The sequence below is a fragment of the Neofelis nebulosa genome, chromosome 10 (genome assembly GCF_028018385.1).
Source record: "Neofelis nebulosa isolate mNeoNeb1 chromosome 10, mNeoNeb1.pri, whole genome shotgun sequence".
NCBI lineage: Eukaryota > Metazoa > Chordata > Mammalia > Carnivora > Felidae > Neofelis > Neofelis nebulosa.
In genome coordinates, this window is record NC_080791.1 from 87,316,976 (window position 1) to 87,337,183 (window position 20,208).

The window sequence follows — 20,208 nt, forward strand, 5'->3', positions numbered from 1 at the left end:
ACCTGGTTCCTTTATGCTCAAGTTAGAACCAAAAATGCAGAGCACCCTCAAAAGGCTTTTCTGTTAAGATTATTTCCAGTATGGAGGTTTCACTTCATAATGTTATGAAGGGCTTATGTGTTTGTGTTTATTCATGGATGCCATATTGGAGCATAACTAATACCTCCCAGAATAGGGGAAGTGGGTCATATACCAAAATAATCCCCTAAGACCTTACTGATTACAATGCCCCATGATTAAAAAAAAAAAAAAAAAACTAAATATTAGGTATTATATATTAAGTATTGTTATTCCATAAATGCCCAAGAAACTTAGGCTAGAGCATTACCCACAGGGAAAACTTAAAACTACATGATCAAATAGCCCTTTTTGTTCCATAATAAATTTGAGAACATGTGTACTTTTTTATTAAAATCTGGTCAGAGATGCCTTTTCCACATTTTCAGAATATACCATAAATCTTATTACACGCAATGAAGTAGAATATGAAGAAGCTATCTTAAAAATCTGAGTCTTCGCAAAGGAAAAATGAGGACCATTATTTTTTTAATTTGTGTATCAGTGACTGCAAAGATTATAATTTTCTTTTATAAAGTGGAGAAATATAAATATACAGGCAATTAGGCTGATTAGTACAAGGTTTTGCTTGAAAATAAATCACTACATTTCACATAAAATACTAAATTATCTAAAGACAAAGAATAGAAAATAAGATTTTTTTAAAAAGAAATTTTATCTAAATTAGCTATGTCCTTTTGCAAAATAGTTTTATTATACAATGCCTGGGTGAAGAGAAAAGGCCTCAAGGAAAAAAAATGTATAGATCAAGTTAGTATCACTGACAAAACCTAAACATCTATGCTACAATAATGGAAGGGAATATGGACAGAATACGGTATTTCAGTAAAACCTGAAATAGAAGTTTACTACTTATAATAACAAACACACAAATATTTCATTTGGTTTAAAAAATAGTATGTAATTATTCAAAGCACTTTCAGATATCTGATTACTCAGTTCTGTGTTTGCAAATCAGTCCTGTTTTCTTTTATACCCCTACACTACATTTATACATGCATTTAAGAAACTATAGATTAAAGAGCATGTTGCATTTTAGAGTACAATCTGAATAATCACACAGACATGGACCAACATTTATTACAAACAGGAAAAGAGCAGATCTATAAGAAAAGAGTACAGATGTTTTTAAAAAGAGACTGCAAGTTGAAGTATAGAAAAGAAATAATTTATATGATAATGCAATAATTTTATCTGCATTTAAAAAATCACATTGCTCAAAATATACAAAACATTATAACAACAGTAGTTTGAACTGCTACTTAGAGATATTAAAACAGTATCGACAGTGGAGAAGTTTATTTCAATTTAGGTCATTCATGTTCCATCCTGAGTTCACTTCCATTTTCCAAGAAGAAAGGTATTTTTTAAGAGTCATTTTTCCCAAGTAGAAAGGTTATTTTGAAAAACTGAAATGTATACTTTACAACCCATTTTAATAAGGATTCATGTTTTTAAAATCTTTTAAAATAAAAAGCCATCAATTCTCTATATACTTTTATTAAAGAATTACAGCTTTCACAGATAGCAAGATACATTGTTGCTATTACCAGCAGCATTACCTTCTTCATTTCTCCTTCAGCTACCAATAAAAACCATCATCCTTTTGTAGAAAAATTTCTTATGAATGTGGCCTAATTCAAAACAAATTACTCCTAACAGTAAAATATTGTAGCTTATGTGCTGTCACATTGATTACCTAGCTATATGAATAGCTACAGAAGCCACAAAGGGAAAAACAACTTAAAGAATATGGCAAAACTATAAATTTTCGCAGTTTTGTGATACTTAGTAACCCTTTTAACCACCCTAAAAAGTGGGTATTTACAGAGCACTGAGGCTTTGACTGGGTATCCCACTTAACTCTGGTGTTTCTATAGAATTAATATGTACAACACTAAAGTAATCTGGCTTAATTTTGAAATTATATAATTATAACAAATACACAGATATTGGTTCTAAGTGCCCTTTCATTAGAACAAGAGAATTTTATATCCAACAATTTCTATGCTTTAGCAAAAAATTAAAAGTGGGTAATGAATTAAGGATGATAGTTCAATAAAGCTCAAATTTTACACAAGTAGCTAGGTATTATAAATGCCACTGATATGAGAAAAGCTGATATACTTGCAAATACTGAAAATATCAGATTAGTGTCACTAACTCCTTTCCTAAAAATTATTTATATTATGCTCTCATTTGCAACTTATGTTTCAAATTTAAAAGCAAAAAAACAAAAACAAAAAACAAAAAACCCCAAAACCGAAAAACTCATTTTTGCTACTTGTTCTTAGTAGGACTTACAACTTTCTCTGGGGAAGCAAATTATCTGTTGTTATTAATGATGTATGTATTTTCATTAGAAAAGTACTAAATGTATTTGGACTCACACACATTGGTTTAACTGACCATAAATAAACAAAACATAATTTTCCCGCCATGAAGTACTGAGTTACAACAAATGTATTAAAAAAACTTTATTTTCTTGAGAGTGCATACAAAATGTTATGTAAACACTGTTAGTATTACCTTTAAAGACATTCTAATTATTACTTCAGATTTTAATGTATTATAAAGAGGTTATGTGTCTCCTCCAGAAATATTAAAGGCCACACTGGGTGAAATGACTAAAGAAAACTTTAGCCTCTTACAGGCTAAACAAAGTACAAAATGTGAAAATAAAAAAATAAAGAGCAAATCAGGAAAAGAGAAAAACACAGCTCCGGGTATGCATTTCTAAATCAGCAATTTTAACATTTTAATTCCTAAACCAAAAATGTAAATTTTACAAAACACACATATAAATATATATATATTCTTTACCATTTTTTCTCAAAAGATGTTTTATACATACATTCATATTTATGTGTGTGTGTGTATGTGTGTGTGTGAAATAACTGCAAATCTTACCAATTAAATAAATCGGGCAACTGCTAGCAGCTCTGAAATATTAAATGAAATGAGCCTATTATTTAGACAATTTCAGCCTTGAAAGAACATGTGGTCCGTCTTAGAATTCTTTTTTATAATGCATTTCATATCTTTAGTTAGGAAATGGGAGAAACAGACTCATTCAGTTCCTACAGAATGGAGTATCTGCCAGTTTCAGTTTAACTTATAATAAAATGCACAAATACCTGAATATTTGAGAACTTTCTAAAACTAAAGTACTACTTCATTATATAAAAACTACTATGCATCAATTATGTTCATGTCTGATGAGTTTGCATATAAGTTAATGTGTTTGTAAAATCAAACCGAAATGTAGACCAAGTACAGATGATCCACGGTTCCTTGATTTAATGAGTATTACAAAGCAGCACTGGGTTCAGCACACTTCAGACAGGCCTATTCACTCACCTGGTGAATTCCATGTCAGTCTACTCTGATGTTTAAATATATTAAGGAAAGAAATGGTCCCAAAGGGTAACTGATGAAACCTTAAAGTCTTGGGCCAAATCCACAACCAAACTCCATGTAAGGTACAATCTCTCCCACACATACAAACACACATACCACATACACAACCACACACAAAAAATTTAATACACACACACAATGTTCCTGTTATTGTCCAGTAATCTCCCCTCACCCCAAAGTAATATACTATAAACCATAGCACAAATACAGTAAGTACACTGTAGCCTCAATTTAAACTGGCTGTTGGTTGGGTCCATTATGAGGAACACATCACAGGTGACACTGTGTCGTGTTAAACTCTGTTTAGTACTGCTGATGACTAAAGCCCTTTAAACAGGTCCAAAACAGACCCATAGATTATCAAATTTCAGTTATCATGGAGAACGTTAAGATGAGGCTGCAGTGTATTTGATTATGTTGAGAATTTATAACATTCAAAATAAGAATATTTCTTAGTATTATAAATTATAAAAAGAAATGGATAGAATTTTCAGCATAATGTGGATATCAATTATTCCCATCTCACCCCTTCCATCCCATTAATTTATAATCTGAAAGATGATTACTTGGTGCTATTGTTATCGATACATTAATGCTTTATTATCATCTTGACTGCTAACCTCAGTTGTCAAAAATGAACATTTCCCTTCTAATCATAATCAAGAATGAGGCCCTTACTCTTTAAAATAAACATGCCTGACTTAAAATTTCAAGACAGTTAGAAAGCAAGGAAAAAAAAAAATCAAAGTATCACTGGGTGAATTATGATTACACAAATTTGAATCACATTAGCTTATTCCCAAATAATGGAAACTTTATCCCCTTAAAAAAACTTTAAATTACTGAAGTGCTTACATTTATTGACAAACCATGCATTTTCACAAAATTAAAACCTGAAACAATTTTTCACCTACATGTTTCACCACTCAATATACCCTATAAAACTAAGTTAACATTTCCATATTTTCTCATAGTACCATTCATATTAGTTTGTAAGTAGGAATAAAAAGAAAAATGAGTTCTAAATAAATGACACAGGAGGCAATAAATTGACACATGACAAGTAAATAAAAGGCTAAAGCACTCCAATACCATTGAAACTGTTTTAATGTTGTTGCAACTCCAAAATGCAACAATCATCAGCTTGTAAAGACCCAAATTTCAAAAATTCACTTTAATTACTCCTTCATACCTATTTTACAAAATAAAGGCAAGAGACATTTAAATCCTCCTTGTCCTAGTTGTGCTATCTATGTTCCTAACTTGTTTTCTATCACACTAGTGTATGCTGCAATTCCCATCAGATGCTATATAAGAAAAAATAAAATAAAATATTAACCTCTGCTTCAATGTATAGTTTCCAGAATCTGCCAGAACTGGGGAACTGGGCAACAAGGCGTTCATAAGTCTTCCGTGCTTTGTCTATAGGTTGATTCTAAAATTGAAAACCAATAAACAGCATTTACAATGTTAGGATTATGAAAATATTATTTACTGCAGAACCAAGTAGTGTGATTGGACCCATAGAGAAGGAAATGTAATCCTATATCACTAAACCTGTGCCTCTCGAATGAGAATGCTCCAAGCGTCAAGGTCATATGGATTCTCTTCTAATTTCTTTTCAGCTTTCTTCACCTTCTCTGGGACATACTCAGCTGCCTGGGGGAAAGAAAAATAACAAACTGATGTTACTGTTTTAAAAATTTCATGCCTAAATTAATCCAAGCACAAGATTATCAGTCTCTAATATAAAAGCATAAAAATGTCCTCTTACAAAAGAGGCCTGCATTTTCTATAATCTATATTATGCTATCATAAGTCACCTGCATAAAAACAAAATCTAATGATCACATACTTTTAAAAAACATTTTAAAATTGAAACCCATTTTTCACATTAAATATTACAGAGCAGCCGTTCTCAAACTCTGTGGTCTAAAAAACATTTTAAAATTTAAACCCATTTTTCACATCAAATATTACACAGCAGCCGTTCTCAAACTCTGTGGTCTTAAGACGGACCCCTTTTATACCCTTAAAAATTACTTGGTATGACAAAGAGCTTTTCGTTTATGTGATTATTTCAATATTTACTATATTAGAAATTAAAATGGAAAAATGTTAAATATTTATTCACGTACTAATAATAAAATTATTTGCATGTTAACAAATACTTTTAAGAAAAATAAATTTAAAAATTCAGTCAATACCCTTGTATTATGTATTTTCAAATCTGCTTAATGTCCAATTGTTTTAAATGTAGCTGGATTTTTATATCTGCTTCTGCATTCTATCTGTTGTGATAGCACATGTAAAAATTCCACTGTACTCTCATGAGAGATTAAGAGTGATAAGGCAAAAACGTCTTAGATTTATTATGGAACAGTACAAACTCACAGAATGAACCTCTGAAAGTCTTAGGAATCCCTGGGGTCTGTGGACCAACTTTGAGAAACACTGCTATAGAGCATTCATCCTGAGCCACAAAAAGGAAAAGCATGAAATGACATGGAAATTTTATTTTTTTATTTGAGACAGAGACAGAGAGACGGAAGGGCGGAGCGGGGGAGGAGGGAGAAGGAGAGAGGGAGAAAGAGAATCTTAAGCAGGCTCCACATTCAGCATGCAGCCTGATACAAGGCTCAATCCATGCCCCTGGGATCATGATGTGAGTCAAAATCAAGGAGCAGGCATTCAACCAACTGAGTCACCCAGGTGCCCCTGGAAATTTTATTTTGATGTAAAGATTTTAAAAACAGGACTCACAAATGATTTATACAGCATCACTAAAACTATAAAAGAAACTTGCAGTAAGAGATTTATAAGACTGTACTAAAATGTCTAGTGGTAATGTGTGGGTGATGGGTGGTAGTTTTATTTTTATTATAGAAATATAATCTTAAAAAATTAATGCCTAAAATAGTAGCTAGCACCTGAGGCAAAAATACAACTACTCAAATTGTTGTTCAGAATACTACTATGTACCACAAAAAGAAACTGATATTCAAATAAGTCAGATACATGTTAACCTATAAAAGTTTTGTCTTTTTGCAGGACTTCTTGAAATCTGTAATATGGCAATACACAATAATGTTCGAGATAGACAGGGAAACACTGCCGCTAAGAGCTTTCTTTTTTTCCTTTCTTCAGTGGCAATTAATATCTCATAGAAAATTACTGTCAAAACTCCAGTTGGGAAAAAACACTTTAAATTATGAGTTTAGAAAACAAAATTACCAAGGAGAAATAATACTCTCTTCTTTGGAATAAATTATTTAGAAAGAAAAACATGTTTTAAAAGATTAATGTAAATTTATATCAAAATTATGATGTTTTACTAATATACAAGAGCTTCGTAAGCAGGCCAGCTTAAGAAGCTAAAACTGGAAAAATTTAATGAAGAGGACTACTGGCTCCAACCATATGTTATAACACAAAATGACAAGGCAAGTTTGGTAATGGTGACAAACCAATCACTGGTTCAAGATGATTAAGAAAGAGAATGATATATGGAAAATGAACAAATAAAGGTGATATTTTAAATCAGAATGGTAGATTATTTAATGTACAGTGTTAGAATAACTGCAGTCAACTTTATCAAAATAAAGCTGAATTACTATTTTATCCTTTCTACCAAAGTAAATTTCAGATAGATCAAAGATTTAAACACAACAAAAAAAGAACTAGAGGAAAAAATAACTGAAATGTATCTGTGCATAGAAAAAACTTTTCCGGGGTGCCTGGGTGGCTCAGTCAGTCGAGCGTCTGACTTCGGCTCAGATCATGATCTCGGGTTCTTGAATCTCTTGAGGTTGAGCCCCACATGGGGCTATGTGCTGACAGCTCAGAGCCTAGAGCCTGCTGCGGATTCTGTGTCTCCCTCTCCCTCTGCCCCTCCCCTGCTCATGCTTGCTCGCGCGCGCTCTCTCTCTCTCTCAAAAATGAATGTCAAAAAAAAAAAAAGAAAAAGAAAAAGCTTTTTAGAAGCCTTTGAAGAGTAAACTTAATTCAGTGTAAATTTGTGCATGAAAAAGTATTACAGTCAAAGTCAAAAGACTAACCTAAAAAACATCCCAACTTATTTGGCATAGTACTAAATTTATTAACGTACAGTCAATAAAAGACCAGCAGCTCAGAAAGAAAATGGGCAAAGTACTGAAACAGTTCCCAGAAAGAGAAGTTAACAATGACCTTTAAACACTCAAAAGAAATACCAATGTAAACCGTAAGACAGAGACCAAAGTGTTTTACAATCAACATTGCACTGGCAAGGGTATATAAAAAGACATTCTCACATTGTTGGCAGGGGCAAGTAATCTGATCAAAATTTAACATGAATGTCTGACCCTGAATTCCACTCCTGGCAACTTCTGCACACATGCCCAAAGATGTGTACTAAATAAAGAGTCAAGTACTTGGCTGTTTGCTGTTACATAAAACTAGAAGTAATTTAAATAATCATGTATACAACAACTGGCTAAATATAGGACTTTGCAGTCACTAAAAAGAACAGAGCAAGACAAGTCTATAGATAGTAACATGGAACTATTACCATAACACTGCGTCAAAAAAAATTGGAGGTGAGCTGGGGAGAGACAGACACACACACTTACTTTACAATGTATATACTCTTCTGTTTAAATTTTTACTATTCACCTTAAAAGTATTTGCTCAGTGCTTAATATGTGCCACACATTGTTGACAGGACACGTGAGATACAACAAATAAAGACTTTTACTTTCAAAGGATTTATTTACTTCTTGAAAAAAAAATTAAAAAACTATCTTAAAAGAAAACTAGGAGTTGGGCACCTGGGTGACTCAGTCAGTTAAGCGCCTAACTCTTGATTTCAGCTTGCTTCAGGCTATGCGCTGACAGAGGGAGCCTGCTTGGGATTCTCTCTCTCTCTACCCCTTCCCCACTCACATGGACTCACTCTCTCTCTCAAAATAAATAAACGTAAAAATAAAATAAAACTAGGATCTTAGTTTGTAAGATACCAACTATAATAAAGTGTTAATGATAAAATAAGAAGTAAACCTGATACAAGTACTTTAAATCAGCAAGTAAAAAACAACTAACCAATACCAGCTTTAGTTAAATCAACGCTAACAATTAGGGTTTCAAAGCAATCTGATGGGAAGGCAAATCATGATCTGAAAATTAACCAACCAAATTAGATAATGTATATCACAATCTGTAAAACAGCAGAGAAAACTCAGGAAACAGTGTCTAATACTCAAGTGCCAAAATTGCAGCAAAAAGCATAAATGTCTCCCTGCTAAATGAAACAAGCCATTCCCTTAGTGATTCTCAAGCCTGGCAGCACATTAGAACCACCTGGGTGAAAGAGGATTTTAAAAAGATGCTCAAGCCCCACTATCTAGATCAATTAAATCAGAATCCCTAGGAACTGGCCTGGACCATCACTACTTTTATTTTACTTAAAAAAATTTTTTTTAATCACTACTTTAAAAAAATTCCCCAGATGGTTCTAATGTGCAGTCTCAGTTGAAACCACAGCTCTCTGAGGGTTTCATAACCCTTTGTAGTACCCCAGAACTTTCTTACAGTCTAGTGAAGCCTGTGGGCTCTTTCTCATAAGTGTTCTTTTTTTCCCCCCAAAGTAGGTACTACACCCAACATGGGGCTTGAATGCACAACATCAGAAGTTGTTTCCTCTACAGACTGAGCCAGCCAGGCACCCTTCTAAGAATAATGTTCTTAAATACACAAAATAAACAGATACCTCAAAGGAAACCAATTACATTGAAATATAATTACTGAAATATTTTTAAACAAAGTTTTACACAATAACAGACACAACACATTAAATAAGATCTAGCAGTCAGTCTAATGATAAGGGCAACAATATTTGGAATATTTATGTCCAATTACAGCTGTTGCTAACACTGCTAATGTAAAGGTATCTTGCCTACATTCATAAGGAAAGGATCAATTTCAGTTAGACATTAGTAAAAACAAAGAGTTTTCCATACAACTTCATAGAATCCCTACAATTCTATCCAGACACCTGGGGGATGGGGTTACAATGGACTAAGAACCGATGCAAATGATGTTGGAGATCAGATGTAAAAAAGTTTTTGAGCATCTACAATGTAAAGCATTAATCATTCTTTGTTAAGTAATAACCCCATTTCATAACAAGAAATATAAACTACATGAATCTACCCAAAGTCTAGTTAGAATCTGACAGAACCATAGCTCAGCTCTTTTCAGACTCTGTTACATCCCTAAATATTTTCCTCTTGCCAAGGATGCAGTTAAATGTTCATAAAATAATTTACATAGATAATTCTCAATCAACTATATTAATTAACAAGAAAGCTACCGAAAGTAGCCAAGAATATAGTCTAGTAGTTTTGCGCAATGGATAGCACATTGGACTTCTAGTACTTTGGGCCACATTTAATTCCTACAATAAAAAGTCATTCATCATCATGAACCAGTTAGGTGGCCAATGGCACAATATTTTTGTTCTCTGGCCTGGGCATATTTCCATATGGCAAAGGAAAATTGAACAGTTTTCTACTATCCACAAGGAGACTGGACCTCCACAAGGAATGGAATTGTGTTACTATTTCCTAAATCTTTTGCCCAAAGGAATAGGTCACTTTAAGAAAACTTAGGACAAGTTTCCAGTGCTCACTTGTAATGGAATGAGTTCAGAACTCAGCTTGCTTAGTGTAGCAAAAGAACAGCTGTCCCATAGTTACATGGCCCCAAAATTTATTACTATAAGAAACTCTATTACAAATCCAGCTTTTGCCTTTGGAATAAACTACAATCCTATTACCATTCTTTAAGAATGTTAATGGGCAGTGGGATGGAACCCCAATAAGCAGAACAAAAGATGGACTAGTTCCCAAGGCATGCACATTACCAATGATACCAGAACTTTGAGAACTCCTTTGATTTGCAAAATTTTAAAAATCAGAAAAATTACACAATTGTATGGAGTATACGGAGATACATACCAACACATACTATTTCAAATGGGTACAAAACCCAGAAAAATTATGAACTAGATGATATATTTTTTTGTATAGGGACAAGATGTTACTCAGGAACTGTCTCTAGCATCTGTTCTATGAACTATTTTTCTAGTAGTAGCATACTGCTAAAATTAACAACTTATTTTCTTTGGTTACAACAGTAATCAATTTACAACTGGCTAAAAGTCTGAAGGTAGGGTAAATCCATTGTGTGTTCAATCTTAAAATTTTCTTTAATAATGGCTTTTTGGAGACATAATCATATAATTCACTCATTTAATGTATACAATTCACAATAAGTTTTTTAAAACATTTTATCACCCAACAAGAACCATACCCATTAGTCATTATAATTTCCCAATCCCCTAGTCCTAAGCAACCACCAAACTATTTTCAGTCTCCATAAATGTGCGTGTATTTCATGTGAATGAGATTACATAACGTGTTTCTGACTTGCATTTTGAGTGTTTTCAAAGTTCGTGTTTTATCACGTATCAGTACTTTCCTCTCTAATGCCAAATATTTCATTGTATGGATAATCCCACATTCTGTTTATCAGTGATGGCCATTTGGATTGTTTCCAGTTAAAAAAAAAATGATTTTGCGGGGGTGCCTGGGTGGTTCAATCGGTTAAGCATCTGATTCAGCTCAGGTCATGATCTTGCGGTTTGTGCGTTCGAGCCCTGTTTCGGGCTCTGTGCTGACTTCTCAGAGCTTGGAGCCTGCTTTGAATTCTGTCTCCCTCTCTCTCTACCCCTCCCCCCATTCGTTTTCTCTCTCAAAAGTAAATAAACATTTAAAAAAATTAATATAGAAGGATTTTTTTAGGTTTATTTATTTTGAAAGAGCCCATATGAGTGAAGGGCAGAGAGAAGGAGAGAGAATCCCAAGCAGGTTCTGCACTGACAGCAGGGTTCGATCCCATGAACCATGAGATCATGACCTGAACCAAAACCAAGGGTCAGACACTTTACCAACTGAGCCACCCATGTACCCCGGATTGTTTTCAGTTTTTGAGTAGAGTTCATTTTGTGTTTTGTTATTCTTAGAGATATATGTATACACACACACACACACTCCTACAGGTAATATTGTTAGGTTATATGGGAATTCTATTTTTAACATTTTGAAGAACTGTCAAGACTGTTTTCCAAAGTGACTGAACCATTTTACATCCCCACGAACAGTGTATGAGGGTTCCAATTTCTCCACAACCTCACCAACAGTTGTCTTTTGATGACTATAACCATCCTACTGGGTATGAAGTGGTAACTCATGGTGGTTTTGATATATATTTCTCTGATGGTGAACCAAGTTCAGCATTTTTTGATGTTCTTATTGCCCATTTGCCTTATCGGCCTACCCAGATTCTTTGCCCATTTTTAACTGGGCTATCTTTTTATTGTTGAATTGCAAGAGTCTTTTGTATATTATAGCTACAAATCCCTTATTAGATACCAGATTTACAAAAATGTTCTCCTGTTAGGTGAGTGTTTTCACTTTCCATGCTTAACCTTTTGTTTGTCATGTGAAGCTAACCCAGAGAAAGAGAACTTGACAAGACACCATGCACTTTCAATGGTCCTCAAACTTTTTGTGAAGCCTTAGTTTGCATTCTTAAAAATCGAAGATCCAAAGAAAAAATTTTTACATGTGGGTTATATCAATATCATTAAAAATTAAAATGGAAAAAATTTGTTAATTCACTTTAAAATAAAACAATTTTATTTAAAAATATTTTCCAAAACAAAAAAATAATTAGTGGAAATAATGGCAGTTTTATGGTTTTGTGATTCTTTAATGTCCGGCTGCATAGAAGACATTATCTGCTTCAGCTTTCAGTCTATTGCAATATATTGTTTTGGATGAAATATGACTATGTAACTACAGTTATGAAGTACATGACTACGTACGTAGTTGGAAAAGGGAAAAGCACTTTTAATACCATTTTTGAATCATTGGTAGTCTCTGAGAAACTAAATTAAGCTTTACTAAAACTGCAAACCAGTTTCTATATGGCAGCTTAACTAATTTAGGAGGTTGGATAATTGGGGATGGAAGGGGGGGAAATGACAAACACGATTAACGGCTGAAAGAATAAAGTAATCTAATTTCTTCCTTCCATTCCCACCAGGGAAGTAGAAATATAACTTTCACAGGGGAAAAAAAGGGAAGGGGGGATAGGTCTCATTCAAATAGCTATTTTCATGGTAAATGGGAAGGGTGTTATGCTAGAGGTCATACCAACATTCAATTAAAATGGAGACCAATGAAAATTTAATCCAACTGATAATTATCATAAGTATGGGGAGAAGGTGGTAAAATTAAAAAGATTTAAATGTATGTAAATATCTCTTGACCATGACCAACAGAACTAGAGGATGAGTCTCAAATAGAGTTCTGTAATGAGTATTTTCCACTAATAAGGGTAATGGCTAAATACAGTAGAGGGAGGAAAATTTTTGTAAAATAGTATCAAAAGTCTAACCATCCTCAAATAATCTGCAATATTTTTCTCCACTTATTTTATCAAGAGTGTATTGGGGCGCCTGGGTGGCTCAGTCGGTTAAGCATCCGACTTCAGCTCAGGTGACGGTCTCGCGGTCCGCGAGTTCGAGCCCCGCATCAGGCTCTGGGCTGATGGCTCAGAGCCTGGAGCCTGCTTCAGATTCTGTGTCTCCCTCTTTCTCTGCCCCTCCCCCGTTCATGCTCTGTCTCTCTCTGTCTCAAAAATAAATAAATGTTAAAAAAAAAATTTTATTTTATCAAGAGTGTATTCAAAAACAACTTTTAAGGGGCGCCTGGGTGGCTCAGTCGGTTAAGCGTCCGACTTCGGCTCAGGTCATGATCTCACAGTCTGTGGGTTCGAGCCCCACGTTGGGCTCCGTGCTGACAGTTCAGAGCCTGGAGCCTGTTTCATATTCTGTGTCTCCCTCTTTCTCTGACCCTCTCTGTTCATGCTGTCTCAAAAATAAATAAATGTTAAAAAAAAAAAATTTAAAAAACAAAACAAAAAACCCACAACTTTTAAGGTTCAGGTATCTTTAACCCGTAAGTGGTTTGCAAACTTTCATTTACATAAAAATCACCTGTGGTACTTGTTTCAAATGAAGATTCTCAGCCTCACTAACAGAATCTGTTATACTAAGTCTGAAATTGGGGTGTAGGTACCTATACTTGTATAAAGCACCTAAGTAATTATGATTCAATGGACCATGAACTCCGTTTGGAGAAATACTATCTAATCTACATGTCCTGTAATACATTTTTCGAAATGTTGTTTCCTTAAAAATAAAGTGGCATCAGACCTAAGTCATTCCATTTTTTTCCTAAAACATAATAAAGCTGCATGGACTATACTATCTATATGAAGTTTTAATTCTCCCTTGGTAGTTAACCTTTATTTATAATTAAAAATAGACTAGAGTAACCCTTTGCAAGACTATCTGCAAGTAGTAACCAAGAAGATTCATACGCCTAGACAATGAAGCAGTTTATGTGACAGGTGATGTTAGGACTGAATGCCAGCTTAGTCCTGTGTGCCTTTACCAGTGCAATGGAACTCTACCAGATTTTTGGTATCCTGCATATAATCCCTTCAATCCTTCCAAAGACTAAAAATCTAAGAAACATGTAAACAATTCAAAACTTAAGAAAAAGTAGGCCAAAGATTATTGGCCCAAATGACACATATCACATTTCCTTATTAAATTTGCTTATTCATTCCCTAGGAAACAGATGCAAACTACAAATAAAAAATTGAGTCTTTTAGAATTTAAAAAATGTAGCTTTAGACCAAATGTAGCCAAGATATTAATTCTCTAGATTAAGTAAAATGTTAGAAAAACATCAATTAAGAAATAGTTTTGTCCTTCTGGCTTTAAGTATTTACTGATTATAAGCTATCCACTAATCTAAAAATTTACTAACTCAAATTCCCCTTCCTTTTTTTAAAAATACATTTTAAAGAGAAAGAGAGAGAGAGAGTGCATGCGCTAGAGTGTGGGAGACTGACAGAGGGAGAGAGAGAGCATCTCAAGCAGGCACCACGCACAGCATGGAGCCCAATGAATGCAGGGCTCAATTCGAAAGACCCTGGGATCATGACCTGAGATGAAATCAAGAGTTGGATGCTCAATTGACTGAGCCACCCAGGCGCCCCAAATCTCTTTTTACATCAATTCTCACACCATTACCAACTGTCCAGCAAAACAAAAAGACTCAAATTCACAGCAAGGTCTTGGCTAAAGAGAAATAAAGATTTAGAGACAATGGTAGAAAAGCTCAAAACTAAGAATTTTGTTTGGCAATGGTCCACTTAATAGGTACAAACATCTGAACACAGATTTTGCAACTCTGGGAAGTCTATCTGGGATGTAAACTATACTCCCCGAAACGCCTATATTCTTAATGTTGAAGGAATGCAATCTTTCTTAACACAGCACCTTTCTGTTGTACTTCTAAAGAAAACCAATACTTCCATAAATACAGATCAATCTCACTTAGGAACAATGACTGCCAACTATAGTATTCTACACAGTCGAAATATTAATAAAGATGAACTCAATTTTAGCTGCCCAAACTGTTATACTAAGTATCACAACACGAGGGAGGAAAGTAAGAAAGACTATTACAGAAAGATTGTTAAAAACAGAAAAGAATAATTGGGCCCAAGAACAATTGGGCCACGATGTGTATCATCTAATACACATACCTGGCCTTTCCCCCTCCCTATTCCTAACTGCCGCCCACATCTACTTTGGCTTTGAAATTGTCCTGGTGCTATCATTACCTTTTAACCACTGGTAAGTATTAATGGTACTCAGCAAAGCCCTAAACAAGGTTTCAGGCTTCAACACTTGTATATATTTCATCTTTCTTCCTTCATTAATAAAGCAAAACAAGGATTAATCTTTTTAATTACTACCGGTAATTATGCTTCTTCAAGTCATGCAATTTTTCCAAAGTGAGGATCATTTTGTTTATATTATAGGCCTTCCTAATTCTAGGTAGGTTATAGATTGTTTTAAAAGTGAAGTCTTATTTCTATTTTTTTTTTTTTTTTAACGTTTATTTTTGAGAGACAGAGCGCCAGTGGGAGACACAGAATCTGAAGCAGGCTCCTGGCTCTGAGCAGTCAGCAAAGACCCCAACGTGGGGCTCAAACTCACTGTGAGAGATCATGACCTGAGCCAAAGTCAGACACTTAACCCACTGAGCCACACAAGTGCCTCGTGTCTTATTTCTAAAAGACGAGTGTAGAAACAGAATTTTAAGGATTTAAAGGTTCATATGAATTGGCCTGGCTGAGAACATCTCTCTCCATCCTCTTATCTAACACAACTTTAGGAACCACCACTTTTACACCCAAAATATTTTACTCTGTATTATTTGTCCATCTGTCCTCCCAAGATTAAACTCTTTGAGAATTTGTACTGTATTGCACAGAGCCTAACTGCAAAATTCATCCATTCATTTATCAAACACCTTTAAATATCAAAGAGAATTTCCTAGATTCCTAGATGCAAGGATGAATAAATAAGGCCACCCCTTCAACTCAGGCCTAAACCCAGTGGAGGAACTCTAAACAATAGCTAAATGCTGTAAGGGTAGTGCACAAAGTAAAATGAAGTTAAGAAAGAATGAGATAAAAAACTGAACCAAGCAGTGAAAAAAAACATATGCAAGACAAAAAAAGAGCCATAATTCCACACAGGAACTAGATGTGTTTTCATTAGGGAAGGGGGGGAGGGGACTTACAAACAAAGTTTTGTCACCACGGAACTGGCAAAAAACGGTAATCAAGAATACCCATGAAAACTGCTAAGGTAATTTAAATAGCTCTCTATATGCAAAATGGAACCTTCTCACAAGAGTTAAAAAAAAAAAAAAAACAGAAACAAAAACCAATAAACCTTAGCAGCGATTTTGCTTGTCTACAGTCATTTTCCTCTATCAAAGGGAAATCTAGAGATTCAGTACCAAGAAAGAAATGACCATGCATAGTTTTGAATAACTAAGGTATCAGGTTTATTCAAAAAAACTTTTTTTTGCGCTTCAATGCTAAAAGGGTAAAAGAAATCTACACCTCCTATCTTGCCAGATTCTTTGTCCATCACATCTCTTGGCATCTTTCTAAAGCAAATGCACAATTCAGAGTGGCTTTGATTTTTTTCTTACTAATCTTCAGCTTTGTTTGGTCTCTTTTTCTTGTCTATCATTGTAGGTACTCTCTTTTCCTATAAATATTCACTGACCAGTTAAAAGGTTACTGAAGAACACAATATCAACCCACAAATTACTAATTGCAAAGGGGAAAATAATCCTTCACAAGGAAGAAACCCAGCAGTCATCACCCTACCGAAAGCAAACTAGTTGATTTGTATTGTCAACCAAGTCACTATTGAAGGTATCATTTAATTACCACTTCAGTTAAAATTGAATAGTACAATATCTGGGATTTGCCTGAAAGCAATGAGGATAGGGAGAGTAAGTGAAAGTATGGGGGAAAAAAGATTAAGTCATCAGTTACAGCTCTATGATAGAAACATCATTCTACTTGTTTGCATGTTTGAAATGTTATCATTACAAACTTAAAGAAAAGATAGTATGTGTTTTAGGTTGATGAAAGAAAGATACAGGAGCCACCATAAAGGTTGGGACAAGTTGAGCATCAAAAAGAAAAATAGCTATTGCTTATTTTTTTCTTTTAATATTTATTTTGAGAGAGAGAGAGACAGAGAGAGACAGAAATGGTGCATGTGAGGGAAAGGCAGAGAGAGGGAGACTGAGGATCTGAAGCAGGCTCTGCGCTAACAGCAGCAAGCCTGTTGTGGGGCTCGAACTCATGAACCACAAGGTCATGACCTGAGCCAGATACTTAACCCAATGAGCCACCCAGCTGCCTCACTGCTTAACACAGTAGATACAGAGAAACCCATGAATCCATAGTGATCTCTTTTATAAAGAAAAACAAAGAAATTTCTTCTTTACAGAAAAGTATGAGCCAGTCAGTAAAGACATAAGAGAATTTTCAAAACGCCATTTGCCACCTCCAATATAATAACTGATTTATTCAAGAATTATCAATCGATGACAAATAATAACTAGTTAAAAGGTTACTGAGGAACACAATACCAACCCACAGATTACTAACTGCAAAGGGGAAAATAATCCTTCACAATGAAGAAAGCCAACAGTCATCACCCTATCCAAATAAACCTGTCCATCACTAATAGTGGAACAACCTAGCATGAAGTGCTTTCTAACATAACACTCTAAGTTACTCTACCCAAAAATATTTAACCCAAATATTACCAAAGCTCTCAGTTTAGACCTAACCAAACACAGTTTTCAGGAAATAACACAAGATGAAGGGTAAAGTTAAACAACAACACACACAAAAATCAAATCAACTCAGAAAATTAGAAGTTTTACTAGAAAATTGTCCTGGGTTCCTCAAACAATAACCCTGGGGAGAAAAATGGGGGAGACTATTCAAGAGACATTAACTAAATGATGCCTGTAAATCCAGACAGATTCTGCCTTAAAAAAAGGAAAAGAAACCCTACGAAACATATTCTTAGGACAACTGGGGACATTTGAACACGGACTGGGCTTTAGAAATGATAGTATTACTATTAATTTTCTGAGGTGAGAAAATGGTATGGTCATTACATAACTGCATCAATGTCCTTATATAAAAGAGTGCCGAAATATATGAGGCTGAAATATGTGTTGGCTTACTTTTAAATAAATATGTATGGAGAGATACAGCAAGTATGGCAAAATGGTTAACAATTGTTGACTGTGGGTGAAGAACTATGTTGCAGGCATTCATTGCACTTTTCTTTCAACTTTTCTCTATGTACTAAACTTCACACTAGAACTTCAGGGTTAATTTTTTTTCTGTAAGTTTTAACCACCTCTGCCATTTAAAACACCACATATCTGAAATATTCGAAGTCATGACATTGCAGTGTCTTTACAATTTTAGATAAACGAAAGAATTAACAAATGAAACCTTAGGAGATCACTCCTTGACTTTCAGGTGACAAACTATTAGCCCAGAAAAATGGTAGGTATACATAAACAGATTTGATATAATTTTGAGAGTTTTCATTCTTGGGCATTCTGACAACATGCAAAATACAAGCACAGAAGATTTCAGTACTGAAATCAGTCAACAAGCAAACACAAAATTTAATTTAGGAAGCTTTTCCTGACCTAATGAAATTTACAATCATACAGACTATTCAAGAGGAACTGCAATTTTGCCTCATCTCTGTTAACCTCCAAGAACAGCCTCTACCTTCTAAGCTGGGGACTTAAAAAAACAAAAACCTAAGTGTAGTTCGTTACCATGGCAACGGGAAATTTCAGGAAATTGAGACCCTGCAGGCTAGCTAGCCTCCATTTTAAACACTATTTACCTGAACATACCATGACTTTAAGTCGAAAAACAAATTGAATGACATCTTTCATAAAATGCCAGTTTCCTCTTTCAAACTAAAAGGTAAATACTACCCTACAAAATTCTGAATAAAGAGCAAAAGAAACAAATCATTTATTTAAATGTCTGAATTTTAAAATATTTGTATGTCACTTATGTCCAGTACTAAAGCAGATGCGTTTATTCACAGTGGCCAAAACAGACTCCTCATTTCCGATTTATCAAATTCTGCATTATGTGTCGGTTGAAAACCGAAAATGAAATGTGGACAAAGAAAAAAAAAAAGAAAACCACAAAATTCCCCAAGTCTCTGCATAACCATGCTCTTACTCCTAGACTGCTTCCTTCTTCATTCGCTCTGGCAAGACACTATTTCTCCAGATCAGTTTCATCTCAAATTATTTTTCAAACTGGTAACCTATTTCTGCGTATATCGGAGTGGGGCAGGAGGAAACGTTGACAAGTTTTTCGAGAACAGCGAGTACACGTTAAAATAATCAATTCCCAAACACCCTAACATCAAAACAAAATGTTATCAAAGGAAGGCATCCCACAGGAGTAGTCCCACGAACCTAAACAGGACGAAGCAGCTTCCTGGCTATTGTCTACATCAAGTATTTGTTCACATTAACGCCTAAGACAGAGAAGCCAAAAAATAACTTCAAATCTCAGTCAGCTCTTGCTCCTCATTCCCACCATTCTTCTGTACCCGGTCCTCTGGGTTCATTAGACCCCGATTCCTTCCTCAGGCGAACATGGCTGGAGTACTCGGACGAACAGAGACGTGGAGAGAAGAGGTCGCCACGAGGCCCCACCACTCTCTTTCCTCACCTGCTCCGGGGCTCCGTCTCCTGACATGGCCTCAGCTGATTAGAAAGTGAGAACTGGCCCGCGATGCGAAGCTAGAAAAGAAAAATTAAACTAAAAGCCACCCAAGCCAGTAAAGTTACCCCCAGCCCAGCGGAGCCAGACCGCCAACACGAATCGCCACCGCCCACTCAGATATGAATTAAAATGGCTGCGCCCCTGCTGGCCGAGGAGAGAGGTGTGGCTTCTGCATTAACTTCCGGGGCAGTGGGCGGGGTTAAAAGCTCAACTCCCCAGTTACTTGGCCGCGCAGAAGCAAAGAGAACCCAGAGGTGGGCCCAAAGCCTGCGCTGACGTCACGACTCTGGGTTTAGGGAAACTGTTGTTGAGCTGGCTACAACCGGCTGGGAGGCGGGAATCTGGTTAGTCTGGAGGTTT

General features: G+C 35.1%; 1 protein-coding gene across 1 annotated transcript in view; it reads right to left on the reverse strand.

Moving 5' to 3' along the window:
* The window catches only part of CSTF3 (cleavage stimulation factor subunit 3), a 73,802-nt gene extending 53,796 nt beyond the window's left edge, over positions 1-20,006 (reverse strand). The window contains exons 1-3 of the mRNA XM_058688582.1: positions 19,795-20,006; positions 5,056-5,157; positions 4,838-4,933 (exon numbers count right to left, since the gene is read on the reverse strand). Of these exons, the coding sequence (XP_058544565.1) occupies positions 4,838-4,933; positions 5,056-5,157; positions 19,795-19,821 (225 nt within the window). The 5' untranslated portion in view covers positions 19,822-20,006. The remainder of the gene's footprint in view (positions 1-4,837; positions 4,934-5,055; positions 5,158-19,794) is intronic.
* Between the last annotated feature and the right edge of the window lie 202 nt (positions 20,007-20,208).